This window comes from Trematosphaeria pertusa, assembly GCF_010094035.1.
Source record: "Trematosphaeria pertusa strain CBS 122368 unplaced genomic scaffold BU26scaffold_11, whole genome shotgun sequence".
In the NCBI taxonomy this organism is placed as follows: domain Eukaryota; kingdom Fungi; phylum Ascomycota; class Dothideomycetes; order Pleosporales; family Trematosphaeriaceae; genus Trematosphaeria; species Trematosphaeria pertusa.
This window is the reverse complement of record NW_022987222.1, coordinates 1,296,772-1,318,395: the sequence shown is the minus strand read 5'-3', so window position 1 is coordinate 1,318,395 and position 21,624 is coordinate 1,296,772. Positions and strand designations below refer to the sequence as shown.

General features: G+C 53.7%; 15 protein-coding genes across 15 annotated transcripts; 9 read left to right on the top strand and 6 right to left on the bottom strand.

Annotated features, from left to right (window-relative positions):
* Positions 1 to 298: 298 nt before the first annotated feature.
* On the bottom strand, positions 299 to 1,196 carry BU26DRAFT_65725 (uncharacterized protein). The gene has a single exon (XM_033836166.1). It carries the CDS (start codon positions 938 to 940, stop codon positions 401 to 403), a length of 540 nt encoding a protein of 179 aa, XP_033681309.1. The 5' UTR covers positions 941 to 1,196; the 3' UTR covers positions 299 to 400.
* BU26DRAFT_507904 (glycoside hydrolase family 10 protein) lies at positions 1,170 to 2,221 on the top strand (the record flags this gene model as incomplete). Its single annotated transcript, XM_033827034.1, has 2 exons — positions 1,170 to 1,402; positions 1,453 to 2,221. The coding sequence occupies 2 exons, from the start codon at positions 1,170 to 1,172 to the stop codon at positions 2,219 to 2,221; spliced, it is 1,002 nt and encodes a 333-aa protein (XP_033681308.1).
* Positions 2,222 to 2,771: 550 nt separating this feature from the next.
* BU26DRAFT_507903 (uncharacterized protein) lies at positions 2,772 to 3,329 on the top strand (the record flags this gene model as incomplete). Its single annotated transcript, XM_033827033.1, has 1 exon — positions 2,772 to 3,329. The coding sequence occupies one exon, from the start codon at positions 2,772 to 2,774 to the stop codon at positions 3,327 to 3,329; it is 558 nt and encodes a 185-aa protein (XP_033681307.1).
* A 585-nt stretch (positions 3,330 to 3,914) lies between these two features.
* On the bottom strand, positions 3,915 to 4,940 carry BU26DRAFT_607519 (NAD(P)-binding protein; the record flags this gene model as incomplete). The annotated part of the gene is made up of 1 exon (XM_033835761.1): positions 3,915 to 4,940. One exon carries the CDS (start codon positions 4,938 to 4,940, stop codon positions 3,915 to 3,917), a length of 1,026 nt encoding a protein of 341 aa, XP_033681306.1.
* A 450-nt stretch (positions 4,941 to 5,390) lies between these two features.
* BU26DRAFT_521730 (uncharacterized protein) lies at positions 5,391 to 6,431 on the bottom strand. The gene has a single exon (XM_033829609.1). The coding sequence runs from the start codon at positions 6,014 to 6,016 to the stop codon at positions 5,612 to 5,614; it is 405 nt and encodes a 134-aa protein (XP_033681305.1). The 5' UTR covers positions 6,017 to 6,431; the 3' UTR covers positions 5,391 to 5,611.
* Positions 6,432 to 6,655: 224 nt separating this feature from the next.
* Positions 6,656 to 7,996, top strand: BU26DRAFT_607517 (uncharacterized protein; the record flags this gene model as incomplete). Its single annotated transcript, XM_033835760.1, has 3 exons — positions 6,656 to 6,845; positions 6,907 to 6,958; positions 7,017 to 7,996. The coding sequence occupies exons 2-3, from the start codon at positions 6,955 to 6,957 to the stop codon at positions 7,994 to 7,996; spliced, it is 984 nt and encodes a 327-aa protein (XP_033681304.1). The 5' UTR covers positions 6,656 to 6,845; positions 6,907 to 6,954.
* Positions 7,997 to 8,720: 724 nt separating this feature from the next.
* On the top strand, positions 8,721 to 9,275 carry BU26DRAFT_507899 (uncharacterized protein; the record flags this gene model as incomplete). Its single annotated transcript, XM_033827032.1, has 1 exon — positions 8,721 to 9,275. The coding sequence occupies one exon, from the start codon at positions 8,721 to 8,723 to the stop codon at positions 9,273 to 9,275; it is 555 nt and encodes a 184-aa protein (XP_033681303.1).
* A 633-nt stretch (positions 9,276 to 9,908) lies between these two features.
* On the top strand, positions 9,909 to 10,409 carry BU26DRAFT_567786 (uncharacterized protein; the record flags this gene model as incomplete). Its single annotated transcript, XM_033833693.1, has 1 exon — positions 9,909 to 10,409. One exon carries the CDS (start codon positions 9,909 to 9,911, stop codon positions 10,407 to 10,409), a length of 501 nt encoding a protein of 166 aa, XP_033681302.1.
* Positions 10,410 to 11,045: 636 nt separating this feature from the next.
* On the top strand, positions 11,046 to 12,360 carry BU26DRAFT_567785 (uncharacterized protein; the record flags this gene model as incomplete). The annotated part of the gene is made up of 2 exons (XM_033833692.1): positions 11,046 to 11,286; positions 11,873 to 12,360. 2 exons carry the CDS (start codon positions 11,046 to 11,048, stop codon positions 12,358 to 12,360), a joined length of 729 nt encoding a protein of 242 aa, XP_033681301.1.
* A 437-nt stretch (positions 12,361 to 12,797) lies between these two features.
* BU26DRAFT_577896 (uncharacterized protein) lies at positions 12,798 to 13,409 on the top strand (the record flags this gene model as incomplete). Its single annotated transcript, XM_033834411.1, has 1 exon — positions 12,798 to 13,409. The coding sequence occupies one exon, from the start codon at positions 12,798 to 12,800 to the stop codon at positions 13,362 to 13,364; it is 567 nt and encodes a 188-aa protein (XP_033681300.1). The 3' UTR covers positions 13,365 to 13,409.
* Positions 13,410 to 13,415: 6 nt separating this feature from the next.
* Positions 13,416 to 15,944, bottom strand: BU26DRAFT_607516 (methylenetetrahydrofolate reductase 2). The gene is made up of 2 exons (XM_033835759.1): positions 15,794 to 15,944; positions 13,416 to 15,727 (listed from the first exon to the last, which is right to left on the bottom strand). Exons 1-2 carry the CDS (start codon positions 15,878 to 15,880, stop codon positions 13,853 to 13,855), a joined length of 1,962 nt encoding a protein of 653 aa, XP_033681299.1. The 5' UTR covers positions 15,881 to 15,944; the 3' UTR covers positions 13,416 to 13,852.
* A 193-nt stretch (positions 15,945 to 16,137) lies between these two features.
* BU26DRAFT_65672 (amidohydrolase 2) lies at positions 16,138 to 17,529 on the top strand. Its single transcript, XM_033836165.1, has one exon. The coding sequence runs from the start codon at positions 16,443 to 16,445 to the stop codon at positions 17,496 to 17,498; it is 1,056 nt and encodes a 351-aa protein (XP_033681298.1). The 5' UTR covers positions 16,138 to 16,442; the 3' UTR covers positions 17,499 to 17,529.
* A 32-nt stretch (positions 17,530 to 17,561) lies between these two features.
* On the bottom strand, positions 17,562 to 19,380 carry BU26DRAFT_431940 (D-lactate dehydrogenase-like protein 2; the record flags this gene model as incomplete). Its single annotated transcript, XM_033823945.1, has 4 exons — positions 17,562 to 17,594; positions 17,647 to 18,141; positions 18,189 to 19,122; positions 19,172 to 19,380. The coding sequence occupies 4 exons, from the start codon at positions 19,378 to 19,380 to the stop codon at positions 17,562 to 17,564; spliced, it is 1,671 nt and encodes a 556-aa protein (XP_033681297.1).
* A 152-nt stretch (positions 19,381 to 19,532) lies between these two features.
* BU26DRAFT_521727 (N-terminal nucleophile aminohydrolase) lies at positions 19,533 to 20,934 on the top strand. Its single transcript, XM_033829608.1, has 4 exons — positions 19,533 to 19,684; positions 19,743 to 19,802; positions 19,860 to 20,247; positions 20,314 to 20,934. The coding sequence occupies exons 1-4, from the start codon at positions 19,654 to 19,656 to the stop codon at positions 20,648 to 20,650; spliced, it is 816 nt and encodes a 271-aa protein (XP_033681296.1). The 5' UTR covers positions 19,533 to 19,653; the 3' UTR covers positions 20,651 to 20,934.
* On the bottom strand, positions 20,675 to 21,603 carry BU26DRAFT_521725 (uncharacterized protein). Its single transcript, XM_033829607.1, has 5 exons — positions 21,465 to 21,603; positions 21,366 to 21,409; positions 21,178 to 21,313; positions 21,023 to 21,124; positions 20,675 to 20,971 (listed from the first exon to the last, which is right to left on the bottom strand). Exons 1-5 carry the CDS (start codon positions 21,467 to 21,469, stop codon positions 20,890 to 20,892), a joined length of 369 nt encoding a protein of 122 aa, XP_033681295.1. The 5' UTR covers positions 21,470 to 21,603; the 3' UTR covers positions 20,675 to 20,889.
* Positions 21,604 to 21,624: the final 21 nt, after the last annotated feature.

Sequence of the window (21,624 nt, the reverse complement as noted above, 5' to 3'; positions counted from 1 at the left end):
CGCACGTTATGCTGTTCATTTTGCAAGGACAGTTGGCTGGAGGCGAGAGTGATGTTCGATAAGTGTGGTGTCTCCGGGCCGAGGCATTGAGGCCTAGGGGCCTAAAGTGGTTTAGCGCAATTCAAGCTTGTGGGGCCACACGGCGTGTAACACCTGGACCCTTTCGAGCCCGGCTTCACACCTCCATCCCACATCATCTTTGTCCATCACGCGTCATCCGGGGTTGGCAAGTCGCGGAGCGGTAAGAGGAGCATAGTGTGAAGGTCAGCATCAACTCAGACGCCGCTTTCTCCTAAAGGAAGGCGCTGCGAACGCCGCACTGTCAAGTCAATACTCAACACATCTCGCAATTCCTCCCGCGTCTATAGTTGGATGTGGTCCAGCCTCGGTTGATCTCCGCCTACTGTTCTATTTGCGTTAGCTGAGAAGGGGAGCTTCCCGTTCGCGAAGCCAATAGCGCTGCGTGGCACAATGTTCTCCCGCTCTTCGACAGCCTTCCAGTATTCTGTTCCCGGATGAGAGGGCAAGTCATATCAGCTTTCCTGGGGAAGTGCTTGTCGCCAGACGCGAATCGGAGCCATGCATGGAGTGTTTCCGTTACTCGATCTGGTTCATGGGAGAACCTTGCACCGTCACGTACAATTTCTCCACGAATCGAACATACAGAGAGTGGTTTGATCGAGCTATGGATATTGAAAAAGGAAGCAACACATTCAACTAATATGGGACAATAGACTCTTGGCTGTTCACCTGACTGGGTGAGGACCCGGTCGACTTTAGCCGCGGATGTCAAAGTCATATAGGGAATTACGCCGAGAGCCTCACGATTCGCACAAGGTGTTCTTCGACGGACATAGTCAAGGGTCCGCCCCAGACGATCGCCTTCCCTGATCTGCCGGAATATTGTTCCATGGGGAAGGCACTTTCTATCGGCATGCATTTACCGTGGCGTTTAATCAACACCTCTCATACCGCACCCATCTCCATCAGAATGGAATGAAAAGCGACTTTTCGCCGAGCGGCCTTGGCTATTTTCAGATTCTGATTATACCTGCGCCCGGGAAGATAGCCGGCTCCGAGATGGGATCGAGTATAAGAGCGCCGGGGCATGTCCATGAGGTCCATTTGACTCCCACGACACCCCTCGATTTGCACGATCACCTGTCGCCATGAAGTTCCTACTTGCTTCGATTCTGTCCGCCAGTGCTCTGGTCTCCGCCTTCCCCATGGCCGAGCCAGAGTCGCTCTTTGAGGAGCGCCAGGCTTCTGAGAGCATCAACGCCGCCATGGTGGCCAAGGGCAGGAAGTACTTTGGCACCTGCACTGACCCGAACCGTTTCAATACGGGTTCCAATGGCGCCATTATCAAGGCCAACTTCGGCCAAATCACTCCGGAGAACAGGTGACAGCATATCATACTCACTGCAGCGGTACTGTTCTAACGAAAAGTAGCATGAAGTGGGACGCCACGGAATCGTCGAAGGGTAGCTTCAGCTTCGGCACTGCCGACCAGACGGCCAACTTCGCTAAGACCAATAACCTCCTCCTCCGTGGCCACACGACCGTCTGGCACTCTCAGCTCCCTGGTTGGGTCTCATCGATCCGCGACAAAGCCACGCTGACCTCGGCCATGCAAAACCACATCAACACTCTCATGGGCCGCTACAAGGGTCAGGTCTACGCGTGGGATGTCATCAACGAGATGTTCAACGAGGACGGCAGTTTCCGCTCCTCCGTCTTCTACAATGTCCTCGGCCAGGACTTCGTCAGGATCGCCTTCGAGACTGCGCGTGCCGCGGACCCGGATGCGAAGCTGTACATCAACGACTACAACCTTGACCAAGCCAGCTACGCCAAGACTCAGGGCATGATCAAGAACGTCAAGTCGTGGATCTCGGCCGGCATCCCGATTGATGGTATTGGCTCGCAAGGCCACTTGACCTCCGGTCAGGGTGCTAACGCTCCCGCTGCCATGGCCGCTCTGTGTGCTGCAGCTCCCGAGTGCGCCTTGACCGAGGTCGACATCCAGAACGCCTCGACTGCCGACTGGACCAACGTGGTCAAGGCATGCATGCAGGCGAAGAACTGCGTTGGTATCACCGTCTGGGGTGTTCGTGATAGCGACTCCTGGAGGCCTTCCGGCAATCCGCTGCTGTTCGACTCCAGCTACAAGCCGAAGGCGGCTTACGACACCGTCCTCGCTGCCATCAACGCGTCTTAGGCCGGGCGATCATGTATATATGTCTCTCACACTGTACATAGCCACTAAAATGAAACGATGCACTCTATGCACCATCCTCATGAGTGAGCGTCCTCCTTCTTTAGGAGTGAGCTACGGCCTAGGCCATGCTTGATGATTGTCCCAATCGCAAAATTATGGTAGTGCAGTGTAGAGAAAATGATTCTGTGACCGAAGCGGCCTTGGTGCGAGCGACGGGAAACGCGACTTCACGTGTTTGTGCCTAGATGGGAGCAGACCCGTGGACGCCCGTGGACGACGCGGTCTTGTTCCCTCGTTGCACCGCGAATTCGCGTCCAACAATGGCATCGTTCTCGTTGCTTTGTTGCCGCGCCCGAATAATCATCTTTGATGCTATTTGTAGCCTTCCATAAGGAATAAAGAGCAGCGATGCTAGACAAAGCATTGTTCTTCGACCCGCTCTTGCCCATATATTTATCCACGTAACACGTCTTCTGCGCGATACAGCATCGCATCCAAGCCCTCAACCTCGAGCGAAACTCACTAAGCCACTTACAAGCAAACCAGAGCGATGCCGCGCCGCGAATTCATAGTCGAACCAAGCACAGCCATGCCCAAGGGCTACGCCTTCCTCAAGAAAGGCATCAAGTACAAAACGCTGCACTGCCGCCGCCTAACCCACGAAGCAGGAAAACCCGTATACGTAGTCGAAGACAAGAAGAAGAAAGTGCTTGGCATCCGCGTCCCGAAATCCATCTTGTTCCACGTCCAGTCGCTCGCCAACGAAACGCTCCCGGCCCGCCGCCTCGCCACCGAGCAGCGAGACGCAGCCCTAATCCGGGCCGCTGCTACCGAACTTGACAGGCGGTTTCCGCTTATACCAAAGGATGATAGGGAAGCGGTGCTGAAGCATGGGTTTAGGAAGTATTCAGGAAGGGTCGGCAGGACCGGCCAGATTCCGATACCCCGAAAGGTGCTGTATGCCGTTATTGCGCACATCAGGCATAAGCATACGAGGTACGATGAGATGTTGAACGAGGGAATGGATAGGGATGCCGCCAGGAAGGCTATCCAGGGGAAGGTGCAGGCCATGTTGCGGAAATGGGGCGCCACCGAAGGTGAGGATTAGGGCCGCCGATCGTCGACGGGCCGCGTGCTGACATGTTGATGAGACTTCTCTTGGTATTTTGAGTCATCACTTGAGTAAATTGATTGAAGGGTTCATTGAGCAATATTCATTGGGCAATGAAACGTAAGTGAAGATTGTCTTACCCTTTCGTTGCTCCTAGTCTCTTTGAAGGGCAATCATCCCTTTAGCCCCATACGTACCTTTCTCTAGACCTTTGCTCTCTTATCAACCCTAACGGTCTATGCCTTAAAAATTCGTTTCATCGTCCGCATCTTCTTCCCAAGCTTTTCTACCCGCGGCCTTCTTATTCTGTGACGACTTGCATCTTACCTTGTCGCCGGGCATTTTCGGGGCCCCAGTGGTTTTTCCATACCATCTTTATCCTTCGCTGCCTAGGTGCATAGAGGCTCATGCATAACTGTTGGTTGCTGATGTAAAGACCAAGGACAGGCAATGTTGCCAACATAACTACCACAGTGCGGGCATGATGGAAGCTAGTAATAAGACTTGATGTGGGTTCATCTGCTACTGAATACGACCAGTCCTCTTCTACAGGCTCCCCAGCGTCTCCCCTCAAGATCACGCTCAACTGCTGCCGAAAATCTTCGCAAAGTACCCACTTTCGGCCAGCTTCACGCTCTCTTTGGTATACTCATCAAGGTCCTCCTTCGGCAACCCCAGCTTCTCATTATCCAAGCCGTGCGTAACCTCAAACAAGGCGGCATTGTCACCGGGGAAGAAAGCCCTTGTGTAGAGGACCGTTGCGAAAGCACGGTAATCGCCCGTCGCCATCCTCTTCTGCGCTTCCTCAAATCGCTGCTTCGCGGGAACCGAGGAGATTTCCCAGTCCGCGTTCGTGGTTCCGGTGACGCGCTGCACCGAGTCGAGCATCTCGCGCTGGTTGAGCGTGAAAGAGGATACGAAGACGAAGCGGTTGCGGTAGGAGCTCAGCGTAACATTCTTGTCGTTTTCGTCCTGGGGTAGGATGGGAAGCGAGAGGAGCTGAGCGATTGCGCGGCCGGTCTGCGGCCATGTGGACGTGTTCAGGCGCTGCTTTCCGTCGTCGAAGAACACGACTTCGCGCTTGGCGATGTCGATGCCGTACAAGCCCGGTCCGGCGAGCGAATACTCGTACCAGAAGCCGCATGCGATGCCGATCCAGGAGGAGACGCCGAGCGATTCGATGAGGTCGCGGTCCTTCTTCTTGCCGGGACCAATCACTATGTCTCTTCCGAGCTCCTCGTTGGTTCCATCGCCACCGAATTCGTTGGGCAAGACCCAGGGGACGCCGGCTTTCGCGGCAGCTTCGATCAGCTTCGCGGATTGGCCTGGTGGAGCGCGCACGCTCATGGTGATGATGAGGACATCATGGTCTTTTAGGGCTTCGACGAGGGTGTCCGGCTTGTCGTAGTCGACGGCGGCGATGTGGATGCCAGGTACCGGCGTGTTGGTGCTACCTTCGCGGGTGATAGCGGTAATTTTAAACTTGTTCTTCTCGAGGAGAGCGGAAGAGATGAACTTCCCGACCTGGCCTGCTGCACCGACTATGGCGATGTTTTGGATGTGGTTCTTGAAGGTTGAGGGTTGGTTGCACGCGTACTGTTGGGCCATTTTGATGGTGTAGGTCTAGTTCTGGGAATTTAGACGTGAGTAGACCAAAGATGAATATGATTTGAAGATGCTGAGGATGATAGGGATCAGTAGGAACTACTGCCACCTTTTATATCTTCGCAAGAAGTGCCACGAAGCAATCCTTAACTCCGCTGTGGGATTTCGGCCAGACGGTGTTGTCTTCGCTGTGCGCTATACGGGCAGGCAAGGCCGCTTTTCGACCGACAGGCTTATCCGGTGTTCGACCGACTTAGCCATTTGCAATTGGACGACTTTCAAAGAATATGCTCTCAGGAAATGACTGACGATGCCCACTATTGGGTTAGCGCCATTCAGATACGAACACGGGTTAGCCGGTTTCCCTATTGGGTATGTCAAGCGATAATCAAACCGTAAATTCAACAGTTTGAGAGGTCCGCCTTTTTCTTCTTCAACTTGGTCGCATGATGCGTCTCGGGCCAAACGGACACGCATTCTCGGAGAGCAGAGCAATGTTCTTGATTGACACGCATTCATTCTTTGTCTTGCAGCCCACAGACCCGCCTCGTACTTCCTTGGCGTGCTCGCTGAACAGCCTCTATGGCTTTCTCCGACCTTTTCTGTCGCCCTCTGAACAACTCCAGCATTTCGGGTCTCGGACTCCCACGCTCACAGTACGAGGAGCCTCCGTCCTAGCTATTGAACCAGTCCACGCCCCGGACAAGATAGTCGCAGATATACCCCACAACCATTCCATAAACCCCTTTATGCATCAAATCAACGACCTGCTCGTTGATCGGCCACGTCCAAGGCATCGCGCTCACCCCCGCCGTATTCTCCACGAACTGGTCGATTGCGATGCGGATCCCCGTGTGCACGAAGCTCGCAATAGGCCCAATGATACCATAGTACGACATTCCTGCTCGGATAGCGCCTGCTATGATGCCCATGCTGAGGTGGTGCGCGTGGTTGAGAATGTCCGGATGGTGGGAGTAGAGGGCTGGGGAGACGCCGAGGTGGTTTGCGATGGTTCGGGCTGGGACGTATGAGTTTGGGCGGTCTGTGAAGAATTGCTCGATCTTGCTGGTGCCGGCCATGCTGATTGCTATTAGTATGGAGGCCTGGACTACTGGAGTTGAATACCTGCGTGAGGGCGCCGACGACGCCTGCTCCCATGCCGATCGCGACCGCCTGGCCGAAGGAGACCTTGGGGAACGCGGGGAAGTTTGACTTCGCGTCCGGATAGGCGTAAGTGCCCGTTGGGGTGTTGTACTGCGGCATTGCGCTTGCGCGAGGAGCTGGTATACTGGGTTGCTACCTGACAGGACTGGCGGAATGCCCTTATGAAGGTTCACGAGCATCGTGAATTAAGTCAAGCTGACGTCATTGGCACCTACGCGGCCCTGACGACCCCTTCTCGCTGTTTCGCTTCCATGTTGAAGACCAAAAGCGCACTCTTATCGAACCCCATGGAAATGTTGAATGTCGAAGATGCGGCTGTGGTCGGCGTCGCTGCAGCCGAGCATTCTGATTGGCATTCGACGGCATCCTACGAATCGACTGCATCGACCATCAGCATCGAAGATATATCTAGACGCGCTGCATTTCCATAATCCGTAATATGCCGGTACCGGGGTCAGTAGTGCTGGAATAAGTACACCACGACTCGTACGTGTTCACTACGACACACCGTGGGAGTCACAGAAGTCCCGCTGTTAGTGAAACGTGACCATCAACAAATTCCGAACCAATCAATCACGATCGGGGAGCTGCATTATATAAAGTCAAACATTCCGCGGAATCAAAGGTGGAGAAATACTCTCCTGTAGCTCCCCAATTCATTTACAATCGAGGATCGTAGAGTGACGAGAGAAGGTCTCATGGATCCAGGACAGAACCGGATGGAAGGTGCTGAAGGTGGGGTAGGTGAGCTATTAGATGCTCCTAGAATACAGGGGATACTTCTTGTTGACGTGCAATGCTCAAGCTCGGCTCCGCAAAAGGCTTTCTTGATCTACCCGGCGAAATCAGGAACATGGGTAAGCACTCGCTCTATCAATACTGCGGCTCTGCTAATCGTGGCGCCACCTGGGGTAGCCTATGCGCTCGTTATCCTGGAGGGATGTTTCGCTCTGCCTGCAGACGTCGAATGCAGCTCCGCCAGCACGAACAACGATGACGGATGCGAAAATCAGAATTTCGATATCGATTGGGCTGAGCAGTTCACCCACCACCGCCATCTAAACGAGATCGCCATCGACCAGGCCGGACGTCTCCATACTAACATCCCGCCGTTGAGCCTAACGTGCAACGCAATCTTCCAAGAGATGCACCCGCGCTTCCCTCAAGAATTCGTCGTTCATGTTACTCACAACAACATCCGTCCCTTCTTCGATCGGCGAGGGATCTTCCACGATATCGAGCGACTATCCGGTGTGAAGTTCACCGAGTGGAACACGACGGTTGTGCTTCACGGGGTCTCGAAAGCAACAGGTAGAGCAGATGCGCCCGATATCAGGCTCTCCAATCTCAAATGGTGGTTCACGAGGTGCTGGGTTGACGGCTACCCGGCGTTCGATGCGGAGTTGTACTACGTATGGAATCCAACGCCCTTGTCGCCCGGGGGCACGAACTGGGGCCATCCAGACCCCCATCCCACAGAGCACAACCCCGCAGTATTCCAGCGAAAGTGCATCGATCTCCTCCGATATCTAAAGATGCTTCACGAGACCAATATCGAACTATGGCTTGAATGGACGCTCGAGCTCATCCAACAGTGGAATCGCATCAATGATCAACGCGAAATCATCACCTCGGCCGGCGCAACGGGGAAGCCAATGGTTATCGACTACGCCGAAACCGTTGGGTTGATGTTCGATGCCATAATAGGTATCTGCAACACGGTATACCGCCCGCACCTCGATCTTAGGGATCGAAACATCATATCCCTGGGAAACTCGATTCATATGTTGCTAGAAGCGGCTGTACAGGCGGCTTTTGGTGATGCATTCCTGGCTTCGAAGAGGAGCCAATTCTTGTCGTCGCTTCCCACTGCCGGGCGGAGGCGCGCTGGTTGAGCTTGACCAAAGTTCATACAGCTTGGGCGAGCGAGGGCTGCATCCTTATGCTGCCGCCTATCGATATTGTGAGCCCAGAGTTCAAATAGGCGACCTTAGAAATCAAGCACTGGCATGTCAAAATTATGACAACGGCGCCGATGGTTGTCAAACATGTTTTTGAATACTAGTATAGTTGCAGCGCTGCCTAGTTATGGTGTTGTTTCCGTTCCTGTGAAGGGGTCCATCGCCTGGATGACGCATCCTTCCGTGACTCGTCGCAATGACCAACATGAGCCCATGGCTGATAAAGAGTCACTCGCAACAGCAGAACGCGTATTGTCGCCTACGTACGTGCTATTCGCGTTGCACATTTTCAGAATGCTTCTCTTTAGCAAAGACTTCGTCCAAAATCGCAACAATGGATTTTCGGTACCAAGGCCCTTAGGCCTCCAATCAAATGTCAAGATCCTATATCAAGCCTTGCACTAGAGCACACGCCATACGCATTATCGAATTATCAAAGCGTTTTAATGTGCGACGCTGCTGAAGAATGACTGTGCAACCAAAGTGACTCAAGTGCGTGCTCACATGCACGGACGAACTCTTGAATTCCCAGTCAAGTATAGAACTAACTCTTCCAACAGTACGACTTCATCAAACCTACACCCCCAAGCACAAAATATTCAAACACACTCTCGGACACTCTCAGCCCCACGATCGATCAGTCGACGAACCGAGCGCCATGTTCTCACCCATGCCTACCCCAGCATCCTCGGCCCTGTCGCCTATTTCGCGAACCATGGCGGACGTGGAGAAGATACGTGAGCATCATAAAGGCCTAAACGCCGCATTCAATGCCCTTCGAAATTTCTCCAGAGATGTTTATCGTCCTAAGAGCGCGGCCGCAAATGTTCTCCTCGAATGGCACCGGGAGATCAAGCTTTTAATTCAATACGTGCCTCTTGGATTCACGGAGGCTTACTACATCGACCTAATAAAGAAACTTCAAGCGAGGATATACGGTACTATAAAAGAAATAATGGAGGCATTGAATCAGTGGCAGGCACAGTACGAGACATTGGTTTATACGGACATTGACGAGTTGTTTCGGGGTGTTGATACGGATGAGGTGTTGAGCCGTGAGGCCCGAGAGAGTGTGAATGAGGCCCGCAATACTTCGGTGAATGTCCGGTATGCTTGTGCTTTCGAGTGGGAGTGGGTGCGCGATATGGTTGGGAAGTACCAGAGCGCCCTAACTTCCGAACAATGCAACGAGCTTAAGCAGATTGTTGAATGACGATATGGCGGCTCCGGGACAGTAATCTTCACAGCAGTCCGCTGCGGGTCGAGGGGGGTTTGTATGGTTGTATGGCTGTTCCTGCCGAGACATCTCCGCAGGTGTCCGCTTTGAATCGAGAGTCTTCTTTCTTTCCTTGCACGAGCGTATCGCATAATGATGCCAGTTTCACAGTACGTGATTAGTTCAGCCCATGTGAACTAACTCATGGCACAGAACGTTCGAGGTTCGATGAACTACTTGATGATGTTGGTTGAGGACTGAGCCTACGCAGCTTATGAGCCGGCCTATTCTCCCCGTCTTTCCTACTCTTTCAAAATAGCGTCCAGCTACGAAACAGCCACGATATTATGACATACCCCTGGCGGTGCTTGCTGAGTCGCTTGAGGAAAGCTATGAGGCACTGTCGGCAACGCACGGCCCAAGTTGTGACTGTTCGCCTCTATTTAAATCCTCGCCCGTCCTTCACGCACCTCTTCATTACCACCTACCTCAAAGTCAACTATTTTCTGCAAAGCTTTCGCATACATTCTCCTCTACATCCTCGCGAACATTTCCGCAATTATCGACTCACTCGACCATAAGCATTTGGAAGATTACCTTCAGCAACACACCAAAGCACCAAACCGAGAAATGCAGTCCAACCAGAGAGGAGGAAGCCCGGAGACTCCCGAAAATATCAAGAGGAGTATGGAAGGGGGGATATCCTGGATCCAAAACACATACGGCAGTGACGTTGAACGCCTGCGCGAGAAGATCGGATACCTCGGGATACCCGAACTCATTCTGGATGAGCAATTACCTGACTTTCCTACCAAAGAAGCTCTATACAAGAGCATCAAAATCGAACTGCATCGTTTGTCGAGAATTCCCAAAAAGATACGCGAACACTACGACGTCACGTCGACGCACGGGGACGGCAATCACGATGTGTGGAGATTCAAAGTAGCGTTGCTCTCCGTGCAACAGAAAGTGCTAGAGGCAGCATCCACATTCGAGAGTTTCCTGAGCGGTAAACCCGATGATCCCGATGAACTCCTCCTGGCCAAGCTTCAGCAGATCGACGATTTGTATCCGCGGTGGCTCGAAAAGGAAAAGGAGCCGAAGACAGGCGAGATCATGGAAGTGCTTTGAAAATTGTAGCTAGACAAGAGTGGAGGTCTAGGCGATGACGGGTAACTTACGGGCACTGTTGTAATGGTACGGAGGGCTTTTCATTGTACTGTCACTACCGATTTGTTTTTGCGACCTAGCTAGATACTCTATATTATTGCATTGGCGGTTCCGTTCCACTGGGTCCACTTTGACGTGACTTGATTTCCCGTAATCTTGGATTCATTATTCCGACTGCTGTTTTCGAAGATGCGCTGCTAACCTCCAGCTTTCGCTATGACTAGCTGAATCGGGTTTCTGCATTACACTCATACCCAAAACCTGACCTGGCTCACTCATGACAAAGTGCTCCAAGCTGTCAGCACGAACCTATGACGGGCTACGGGACGTCCCAGATTTATAAATTCTCCTGGAAGAAGGCTAGCTCTCTTTTTCCTTACACCATCTTTGTTTCCCCAGCTGCATGTCACTGCTTGCGAAAAGGCAAGTACATCAATCAATCATCCATTCAACCTGCTTCCTTTACCACAAAGCACTACTACTCACACTATTCAACTTTACCCAAGAAAATGCCTTCGCAGACCGACAACCCCTTCCACCCTGCGTACCAACCGCAAAGCTCCCAAGGCACCGCGCCATATCTGTCCCGGAACCCGAATGCAGATCAGTCCACGCTCCACACTCTCTTTCGACCTCGAGAAAGCGAAAGAAGATGTCGACGCTCTTAATTACGTCCTCAAAGAACAATACGACGCCCTCGTCGCAACGATGGAATACGTTCGCTCGTTAGAACAATCAGGAGTGCCCGCTGAGCTCCAGAACAACATCTACAGGCTGTTCTGTATGGGGGCGCTCACATATATGCATGTCCGGAAGCCTTACCGAATCATCCTTGATGGTAGGCGGTATGTTCAGTGTTTGTCGGGGGAGCAGATTGCTAGGCAAAAGGAGTTGAAGGAATCGTGGGAAGGCCTGGCTGCGGCTGTCTTGCAAACGGTCCTGATCTTTCGGCCTTTCCAATATTTACAGGCCAAGCAATGGGCGGATATTCAGGCTCTTCTTTCTAAATGTGGAGTGGAGATGAAGTGGGAATAAGTTCACATCATGTACCGGCTTCGTTGGAAGAAGCGCAGGCCAGAGTACATAGTCTTCACCTACCTACTTGCCGCTCGAGCTCAGCGGTTCTGACTGTAATGGATATATAATGACTAGATTTGAATATGACTCTCCCAGCGATGCGCCGCTCAAGCTCAGCGGCGCTGACGATAAAGTATACATAATGGTGGAGCACGAATATGACTCCGCCAATGACATGACTGCACGAAGATGAGTCCAGCGCTTGGCTCGGCCACATATAAAAGCCCCAGTATCTCGCCAGAGGGTGCTCTCGTTCTCCTCACTTATACCCCACACCATCACCAATTGCCAAATCATCAATACCACCAGATTCAAACCCCGTTTACGGCTACTGCCACTCTCCACAGACCGAAAACTACAACGATCTCATACTACCACTATCCACGGACCGAAAACCTACAACAATCTCACGATGAGCGCCGAGGCCAGCAACCAATCTCAGCAAGAACCGCCAGAGCAAGAGACACCCGACTATGCCTTCATCGAGGCACTGACATCTCTGTCCAAAGCCGGAGGTGAATTGTTTAAGGTCGCCAGGCCAGTGCGAAACGACCTCAACGATGCAAAGAAAGTGAATCAGAAGAATAGGGATAAGGCAAGAGTCCGGGAGCTGAAGAAGAGAGGACAGAGCCTTGTTCAGAAGTTTCGAAAAGATCACTGGAAGCCCTTCCACCAAACGTACGGCGAACTCGACCTCAGCAAGAAGTTGAAGAAGTTAGCGGACGCTACCCGGGCTAAATTTCCGATGGACGGGAAGTCCTATCAGAACGTAGCAGGGTTCTATGATGATACGAAGGAGACTTTAGAGCGTCTAGAGAAGGACTTCTGGTGTTAATGTTGTTATTGCGCATAGCGCTGACTGTACTCATACACACAAATCCCAGACCTTATCCCCCCTATACCGTGCCATTACATTGACGTATTCCTTATCATGAAGATTCTCAAACCAATCCATAAAACTGCAAGAGCTTAACAGCGAGGCCACAGAAAGACCCGGCTCAGCCTATGAGTCTACGCAAGCCTGGACATCAGTGACTCCCTCACCGCAGAAGTTAAGTATGACACGAATCCTTGCATGAGTAACGCGGTCAATGAGCCAGCCCTTGCCCCCGGTACGGCATATAAAGCGCTCCCCCGCCCCAGAGGAACTTTTGCTGTATTAGAACACGGCAACTACTACTTCTTCCTGATCAAAGACCCACTATTGAATCGACGACCCATTCCACACCCACAACATATTCCACCCACCCTCCTCTCGAGCCCCAAAGAACAATGGCCGCCACAACCTCCCCAAGCGGCACCGAAAACGCCCAGGGGCCCCCCGCCGCCGCCGAAGCGCTCAAACTGAAAGACGACCTCGCCGCGGCCAACAACGACCTAAAGGAGCTCTCCGCCACGATACACACAATCAAGCAGGAGGTCGACAAGGTCTCCGCCGAGGAAGCCCGAGAGCCCTGGGACACTGCTCACCAATCGGAGCACTGTTCCGCTCTGAAAAGCGCCATGGAGGCCGTCAAAGCCCACGAACACAAGTACAAAAGCCTCGTCGCCAGCGTCGACGCGAACAAGTACGCCCACTTGGAAGGCGAAGAGCCCAACGAAACGCACGAGGCCATCTTATCCAACTACAACGTCTACAATCGCGAGCGGGCCGAGATGGGGGCCCAGCTGAAGGAAGTCTGCTATCAGTCGTCGCAACGCGAGCTTATCAACGAAGACCAGGCGCGGGAGATGTATGTGGAGCTGGTGCAAATCCTATACGTGCAGCAGATCGGGGATCTTCTCTTACGGTGGTTGCAGAAAAGAGACACTATACCGTGGGATGAGAACGATTGGTAATGGATACATGCATCTGCTGCTACGGGACTTCATATAGTACTTTACCAGTATCCCTACTGCGTTAATGAATTCCCATAAAACTCCCCTGTATCCTCTATTTGTGTTGTGCCGGGTGCTGAGATAATAAGAAGAGGTTGTAGTGGAAAAGCGAGGCGAAGGTTGAGTCCATGCTCCCCAAATCCATTACATAAGCACACCCAGTACCCGCCTCCACTTCTCAACATATACTTCTTTCCAAGAAAGGGTCTTCGCGATAGTCCGAGACGCAGGACACCTTCAGAGCGCGGCCCTCCTAACGCTTAGACTCCAGCTCGCAAACTCCCTCAGCGCCCCAGAAACGAGAATAGAAGATCGTCAGTCCACAGGGTGTCCGCGGTCCTAACGAAACCCACATCACAGCCAGCCATGCGATGAAGGTATTAGCTAGTTAACTAATTCGCGATCTCCGCTCTCCCTCTCCAGCAAAGTACAGTACAGCCCCCGCCGCACTACTCGGTCAAAAACTCCCACAACCCATCCCCTTCCACAAAATCGCCCCAAATAACATTCACCAGCCAGACGTCTTCCCTCAATTCGCCCAGCAGCCTGCTCGTTGCGCTCTTCGGCGGATAAATCCTCTGCCACTCCCTCCAGATACTATACGCCTCCTCCATCCAGCTCCTGAAGCTCACGGCCTCGATAATCGTCGGCGTGACGATCTCCTTTCCGGCAAACGTGCCCCACGTCACTGGATTCACGCCGTCCTCGCTGCTTGCTTCGAAGTCGCCGTTTGCGTTGCCGGCGAAGTATGTGATTTGGTTGTGCGCTTTGAGACGAGGTTGCAGCTGCTTCCAATCGGCTGAAGGAATGAAGAACTCTACGAAGGGCTTCTGGAAGACGAAGCCGTTCCTAGGACCCCAGCCGAATACGGGATCGGTAGACTTGACTCCATTAACCGCTGGCTGCGACGCGACTGTCCACCAGCCTTTGGCATTGAGAGCGAGGAGTTCTTTGCTGATTGTACTTGTCTCTGGACTTAGGCCTTGCTCACTCCACGGTATGGCGTCCAAGTCCCCTTCAATATGCCGCTTGAAGATGTTCGAGATGTCGTCTTTGTCGACTGGATGACCCCACAACTTGAGGGCTTGCGGTGTGCTGACGTGCAAGGTTGGTCCGTAACCATCGATCTCGCCGAAAGCTGGCGAGCGAGCATCGCCCCACCGTCCATTCGGGAAGTCGTCCCATGTAGCTTCTCGGCCTAATGAGCCTTCGCCTTCCGAAATAGCGAGCGTGTTGGCGCGCGTGTTGATCGGTTCCTTGGGTATGCCAGCCTCAGTCTCGGTTGTTTCGTACGAGTGGCTGGACTTAGAAACGGAAGGCCTGGGTATTATAACGCGGTTGTGTGGACTTGAGTTGAACGAAGAGAGACGTCGTCGCTCGTGGTTCGCCATGGCACCATTCGGCGGTGAGATATTGATAGCAGGTGTTGTCTCGATTGCCTCCTCGTCCTCATCCACGAGCGGCTGCGGGATGAGATGACAATCTTCCAGAATATGCGATACCACCTTCTCCAGATTCAACGTGTAGAAATGGAACCCTCTCTTCCCCGGGCCCGCGTTCCTCTTGAGGTGTTCCACAACCTCATCAAGAACCTTAACGCCGACCTGTTTGACCAGCTCGTCATCGCCTTTCACGGCGTCCAGTCGAGCGAGCATATCGGCGGGGAGTTTTGCGTGCGACAGCTTCGTGACGCGGCGCAGGATCTGGTATGACTGTATTGGCAACAAGCCTGGTATGATGGGTATTGTCTTGAACGCTCCGCTTTCATGGTCTCTCAGCACCTTCTCGAACTTATCATAAGCCTCTACATCAAAGAATAGCTGCGTCATGATGAAGTCGACGCCGGCCTTCGTCTTCTCGACCAGGTACGGTAAATCGTGTTCGAGACTCTGATGCTCGGGATGGCTCTCGTCGGAGTGGCCCTCGGGATACGCAGCAACGCCAATGCAAAAGTAGTCTCCGTACTGCCTCCTGATGTACCTGACCAGGTCGATTGCCCACGTAAAATCATTGTTCGAGTCTTCCTCTGGCAGTTGTCCCTCCTCTCGGTACTCCTTGCTCCGGGGTGCATCTCCACGCAGGGCCAGAATGTTCCGCATCCCCAACACCTTGGCTTGTTCAAGCGCCTCGTCGATGAGCGAGCGGCTCATGTTTGTGCACGTCAGATGCAGGCATGTCGTGAGTCCCAGTTGGCGCTGGCATATCTCGGCGAGCTCGAGCGATTTCGTCGCGGTGGAGCCTCCAGCCCCCCAGGTGACTGTTACGAAAAGCGGTCGTAGAGCCTGAGACATGCGCTCTAGCCGTGTCTGAAGATTCGCGAAGCCCTACCTCGTTGTCAACAAGGTCCTCGCACGCCTTGGAGAAGTCCGCAGATAAGAGGGGCAACAAACCATGGACGTCTTCGGCGGGAAGAACTCAAGCGAGAAGTAATTGGCGCCATCGGGCAGGGCTTTGATCTTATCCGTAACCTTCTCCATCGTGCCTGGCGGGCGTAGGGGGTGGGGAGGGGTAGGGCGGTGGTGTTCGCAGAGTCATGCCCGGCGGTGATAGAATTGTGAAAGCAAGTGGCACGCAGCGCGAGGAAAGCATGTGGGGCAAGTGATCGCCGCCGGGATTGCGCTTTCGGGCTCGACGCACCAGCCACTAGCCACAGCGCCACAGCGCCACAATCGAACCTCAGGCCTCGAGGATGTAAGATGCAGTCAACAATAGGCATGAAGCCAGCATATCCTACTGTGATTGGCTGCGAACTCGTGAAGAACGTACATGGTCACGATATGGTACAAACGTAGCTAACAGTTGCCAACTCATCCTCGTATGCGCCTCCCCGGCCCGTTGGGGTACCGAAACTATGCGGGATCCGGTGCGTAGCGCGAGCTACGGGCACACTCCGCCGGGAATCGTGGCTTCGGGAGGCTGAATATATAAGTGCACTTTCGGCCGAAGTGAGCCCTTCTCTTCGTGATCCAAAACTCATCTTTTGTTTAACGCCATCGGTCCCATACGATATCTCGCTGTCTATCAAACTACGCGCCCAAAATGGCCAATCTACTCCCTCCGAGCATCGATGTGCACTCCCACTTTCTCCCGCCCTTCTACCACGATGCCCTCATGGAAAACGGTCACGAAAAAGTGGACGGGATGCCCGAAATCCCGCCCTGGTCAGCCGAAGCCCACCTCGAAATGATGCAGACCTGCAACGTTACCAAATCCATCCTGTCCATTTCCTCCCCGGGAACACACATCGTGCCCGGCAAAGACCAGCTGGGGAAGGAGCTCACCCGACGCTGCAACGCCTACGCTGCGGAACTGAAGAAGACGCATCCGGAGAAGTTCGGGTTCTGGGCATCGCTGCCGTTGCCGGATGTTGAAGCTGCGCTCGAGGAGATCGACAGGGCGGTTGAGGAGGGATGCGACGGTTTCGGGCTCATGACTAACTACCATGGGAATTATCTTGGGGCAGCGGCCCTAGATCGGGTATTCGACAAGTTGAATAGGCTGGGTGCGACCGTGTTCATCCACCCCACCAAGCCCTGCATCAAATGCGGCACGGCGACATCCTCGGCCGAGACCATCGACGCACTTCCCTTTGGGGAGCAGTACCCGGTCCCAGTCTTCGAGTTCCTCTTCGATACCGCACGGGCAGTAGTCAATCTCTTCAACTCTGGAACCGTAGACCGCTGCCCAAATATGCGCTTCATCATCCCCCATTCCGGAGGCTGTCTACCACCACTGATCACCCGGTTTACTAGGTTCTCGAGCGTCGTCCCGGGTGGGAAGATCTTGACACCGCGGGAGGTGCGGAAGCAGATCGAAGAGCAATTCTACTTCGACCTAGCTGGTCTCGTCTTCGATGGCGAGAGTGGCGGTCGAGGTCAGTTGAAGGCTTTCGTACATGGATTCGACATCTCATATCAGAGATTACTGTACGGAAGCGACTTCCCCTTCACGCGCACGCGCTTCGTGAAGGAGTTCGCGGATAGAATGAAGGACGGGATGGAGCATCTGTTCAATGAAAAAGAGAGGGAGGCGGTCTACGAAAGGAACGCTATGCAGTTGTTGGAAGTGGGAAGAATCAGGAAATCGAACCTTTGACGGAGAGGGGGCATGGCGAGAATGATGCCCAAAGATATGGGCTCTAATAATGCTATGCGAGAATTATATATACTTGTAAGGGTTCATGATGCCGTTCTGGTGAAGTAGTTAGAATGTGTTACACGGATATCAAAGGGGAGACACTGACCGGGTCATACAAATTTTTGATCTGCTTCATTAGCTTGATCATGGTGTCGCTTCTGCTATACCCAATGTACGGCTTTTTGGTGATACCAAGTCCGTGCTCGGCACTGATGCTGCCATTTTTCTTCTGTACCCACTCGTACACGTATGGCTCCAATTGTTTCTCCACCTCTTTATCATACCTTCGTACTGGCACATTGAGGTGCAAATTCGCGTCGCCCATGTGACCGTATCCTACGGCATCTACCACAGGATGCGAATCGTCGTCTCCGACGAGGCCGACCTCGGTTAGGCGATCCCGAACGTCGTTGACTAGATCGTACATGTCGGCGATAGGAAGCGAAAGATCGTACTTGTAGACACCGCCCCAGTGGCCGAGGGCCTCTGAAACACCTTCGCGGCACGACCAAAGTTCGCCCATCTGTGTCTGATCTTGGGCAACAACACCGTCGGATACTATCTCGGTTTCCATGACATTTTCGAGGAAATTTTGTAGTTTCTGAGCATTGTCAGCAGGACACGCCGCTATACTATGGAGGTACGCACCTCGCTGTCATGGTCGGTGTTTGAGCCGCTCGTCTCGATAAGGCAATAGAAAGGATGCTCGCCCTCCAGTGGTAACTTCTTTCCAGTAGCCTTGTTCAACAGCTTCTGTGTACGCCCGTCCATCATCTCGAAGGCTGATAGGATCTCCGAGAGCTGGTTCTTCGCTGCTCGGAATGCCTTCTGCGCATGTTCGAAGCTCTCCAGGCCGAAGTAAGCGACGTTGACAGCAGGCGACCGCTGCGGACATAGAATCGAGATCCCCGTGATAATGCCAATGGTTCCCTCGCCACCAATGAAGAGTTGTTTGATATCGTAGCCGGTGTTATTCTTTCTCAGCTCTAAGAGGTCATCTATAACAGTACCGTCAGGCAGTACAGCTTCGATACCCAGAACATTACCATGAAGACTTCCGTATCGTAGGAGACGGAGCCCTCCAGCGTTGGTTGCGACGTTCCCTCCAATTTGACACGAGCCTTTAGCGCCCAGGTCGAGTGGAAAGATGTGCTTCTTCTCGGCCAGAAAGTTGTCTGCGACCTCAAGGATAACGCCAGCATCGGCAACCAGGATACCAGAGACTTCATCGAATGACCTGATTTTGTCCATGCGCTGCAGGTTGATGACTATCTCGTCGAAGACGGGAACAGATCCTCCCACAAGGCCAGTGTTGCCGCCTTGAGGCACGACAGCCAGCATATTATCATTGCAGTACTTCAGTATCCTACTCACTTCCTCAGTAGTTGCGGGTTTGAGAACGAGCTTAGCGTGTCCGCGGTATTTGCGCATCCAGTCGCTGTTGTAGGGCTCAATGTCTTCCGATGCATCTTTCGAGAAGCTTTCCACCACGGCAGATTCTGAACCAAGCATGTCCTTGAAGTACTTGACATGCTCCTCAGAGAGGTTGGTGAACTTGGAGTTTCTCTGGATTTCCGGATACCTGAAGGGCTAAGCTTGGCACTCATCAGGCAGAATTGCTCTCTACCTACATCTCGGAGGTGAACTTCACGGCTTTTGCAGGGGCCGGGCCCCCTTTCACCGTACCCTTCGCATCCGGCTGATGAGGTTCGGACGTAGCTGAGGTACTTCCAGTCCATCTGACCTGCGTTACAGGTCTAATGCGCTTAATGCATGGTGAAGCCCGAGGAGATAACGCCGTCCGTCGCAATGAAGCGACAAAGCGCGAAGAGGTTGCCATGGAAGACAATTGCAGAGCGAAAGTGAAGAGTGGGGGACGGGGCTGTTTTCGCCCTGGCGATAAATCATGAACGATGACCTAAGGGCAGGGGTGACACGGGCCAAAGGCTTGGCATCTGTTAGGTGGAAGCGACGACGCGGAAGCTCTCGCAGCTCCGACGATCAGCCAGCACCTCCATAACCCCCCAACCGCTCGCCTTCCCCTTGTATCTCTCATTTCAAGCGCCGAAATCCTCTCTATACCGCCGTAAAAAGCTCCCGCTGACTCTGCACCATGGCATCGGGCTACGATCGAGCTCTTTCAGGTACAAACACACAATGTCCTGTAGTTCTAGGCGGAGCTAATACTTATCCCGCGCATAGTCTTCAGTCCCGATGGACACGTCTTCCAGGTCGAGTATGCGCTGGAGGCCGTGAAGCGAGGTTAGTCCACCCTATTTGGCGCTCAAACCGCCTGAACGACGACTTACGCGCTTCCAGGTACCTGCGCAGTGGGAGTCAAGGGCAAAGACATCGTCGTCCTCGGTTGCGAGAAGCGGTCGGCAATGAAGCTGCAGGATACCCGGATTACGCCCTCGAAGATCTGCCTCGTCGATACCCACGTCGCCCTCGCCTTCGCCGGCCTGAACGCTGACGCTCGCATCCTCGTCGACAAGGCCCGCTTGGAAGCACAATCACACCGTCTCACCGTCGAGGATCCCGTGTCAATAGAATACATCACAAAATATGTGGCCGGCGTGCAGCAGAGGTACACGCAGAGTGGCGGTGTCAGGCCGTTTGGTATCAGCACGCTCATTGTGGGCTTCGACCCGAATGACAAGACGCCGCGGCTGTACCAGACCGAGCCTTCCGGTATCTACTCGGCATGGTAGGTTTCCACATAGACATATAGGGCGGGGAAGAAGAGTCACGAGGCTAACTAACTGTTGCACAGGAAAGCCAATGCCATTGGGCGATCCAGCAAGACAGTCCGCGAATTCCTCGAGCGGAACCACAAGGGCGACATGGACCGGGAAGAGACCATCAAGCTGACTGTCAAGTCGCTGCTGGAGGTGGTGCAGACCGGCGCGAAGAACATTGAGATTGCCGTCATGGCGCCGGGCAAATCGCTTGAGATGCTCCCAGTGGAGGACATTGAGAAGTACGTGGAGAACATCAACACTGAGAAGCAGGAAGAGGTAGCGAATAGGAGGCCTGGGCGCACTCCAGGAACGGGCCAGGCGGCCATCCTCACACGGCCGGCTGGCGAGGGCTCGGGGTCCGGAGCATAGGGTGGGAGTGGACGCAGGGGGTGGGTTGGCGCATGAATAGCATTGGCGTCCGGGTGATAGACCTTTCGGGATCTGTACTATACAGATACGTCCGTCTAGTGCTCAACATATGGCATATCTAGCGCACATTCTCTCCCTCGCTGACCGCGGCGCTGCGTCTCCTGAGGCATTGGCATTATTACGAAGCCTTTCCGCTACCCTTCTCCCTCGTTCATCGAGTGCATTCGCCCTTGCAGTTCTCATCCCAAGCGGTCTGCGGCGTCTTTGACGTTGAATATTGACCTCTCCCCATCGACGCGCACGCGGCCGTCCTTGAGCATCCTGGGCCCCATTAGTATCTATTCCGCCGTAAAAATGCCGTGGCGCACATACCTCGCGTCTTTCCGGACGTCTTCGCCTTCAACCTGCAGTGACGCCTTGGGGGTCAAGGCATCAAGCACAAAGTGGTTGTCGCAATGCGGGCAGTACTCGTCGCTACCCCTCCGTCAGCATGCCTCCCATGTGTATGCCATTCTCCTCCCCCGTACCTCTCCTCAAACTCCCGCGAGTCCTTCCGGAAGCACTTCTTGCACTTCTTGCAGGCGAAGGTCATGTCGAAGCTCTGGAGCAGCGGGTGGTCGGAGTTCTCCTGGTGGCACTCTGCGCACTCGAACCATTTCCGGCCTGGGTGTGTGTTACTATATGGTGTATGCGTGGATATAGCGGGCGCACTCACAGCAGGGCGCGCGGATGGCGACCTGGGCGTTGAGGACGTGCTTGCTGCGGAGCGTCAGCGGAGGTGCTGCGGGGTCCGCGAGAATTGCCGCATGCGTACCACATGGTGCAGGTGTTGAGACGGGCCTGCTGTCTGCTGCAGTGTCGATGATGTCTGGCGTGCTCGTATCGACGCGTTTGCGCTCCGGTGCCTGACCGCCGGCGTGTCGACAGGGTCCTGTGCTGCAAGGACGCGGAAAGTTTGCGGCGGGGGTTTCCGC